Raw genomic sequence first — 1,071 nt, 5'->3', positions numbered from 1 at the left:
TCTTCCCTTCTCCTCTCCCGACCAATTTCTTCTTCCTTCTCTCTTTCCCGCCATCCCCTTCTCTTTCCCCCATCTCCAAAATCATGGCGGGCGGGACCGGGGACGTTCGGAAGCTCTTCATCTTCACGACTACCCAGAATTACTTCGGACTGATGTCGGAACCCGGGGACCAGGCACTGCCCCACAACTCTCTGGAAATCAACAACTTCTTGGACGACGGGAACCAGATGCTCCTCAGGGTGCAGCGATCCGACGCCGGGATCTCTTTTTCCAACACGGTACGGCTCTTGCACGGGCCTTCTCGTCCCCAGGCCCAGCCAGAGGGGTGTCCCGTCGTTCTGCAGCCTTGCGGGACCGAGCCTCGTCTGGAGCCCAACGCCGTCTCCCCTTCTGCGTTGGTCTTCGTTGCTTTTGGTCCTGTGCGTGTGGTTTCCGAGCTTGCATCTAAGTGGACGGAAGGAGATTCCCTCTCCACACACTTGAATAGAAGCAATTAAATCAAACATCAAACTACTGATTTATTACAACCGAACAAGATAGCGTTGACCTTGTCTAGATATTTTTTGCAGTCGCAGTAGGCTAGTGTATCTTTTTTGATTTATGCACTGATTTTAATATTACTTGAAAACTTTAGGAATTAAAATATTTATAAGATAATACGATACACTATCCAATATAAAATTTGAATTCTTTTTTTGGTGTACATTCGATATACTGATTTTTTTTTTTTTGCATGAATCCCTCCATTGGCAGGATTGCTTAAAAAATGATTGCGTTTGCAATCAAGATTCATATGTTAGTATATAAATCTCAAAGTAAAACACAGGAGGAAACTACCTGACAAATTAGAGGGGGCTCAGTAAGTGGAAGGAAGTTAACACATCATTGACATATTTTCCAATCTCTTCCTCATGTGTTCACCCTTATTTCTAGGTCTAGCAGAGTATTTGGCACTTAGCAAGCATTCAGTGCATTATTATTATTTTATTTAGTTTGTTAGTTAATTAACTTATTTGTTATTTTAATTTGACCAGAGAGTGACAGAGAGAGAGAGAGAGAGAGAGAGAGAGA

General features: G+C 43.4%; 1 protein-coding gene across 1 annotated transcript in view; it reads left to right on the top strand.

Annotated features, from left to right (window-relative positions):
• Positions 1-28: 28 nt before the first annotated feature.
• The window catches only part of LOC102498897 (cytoplasmic dynein 2 heavy chain 1), a gene marked incomplete at its 3' end in the record, with an annotated part of 18,736 nt that continues 17,693 nt past the window's right edge, over positions 29-1,071 (top strand). The window contains exon 1 of the mRNA XM_006150100.3: positions 29-278. Within this exon, the coding sequence (XP_006150162.1) occupies positions 84-278 (195 nt within the window). The remainder of the gene's footprint in view (positions 279-1,071) is intronic.

Source organism: Tupaia chinensis, unplaced genomic scaffold (genome assembly GCF_000334495.1).
Source record: "Tupaia chinensis unplaced genomic scaffold, TupChi_1.0 Scaffold000276_2, whole genome shotgun sequence".
Classification (NCBI taxonomy): domain Eukaryota; kingdom Metazoa; phylum Chordata; class Mammalia; order Scandentia; family Tupaiidae; genus Tupaia; species Tupaia belangeri.
This window is presented reverse-complemented; position numbering and strand designations above follow the sequence as displayed.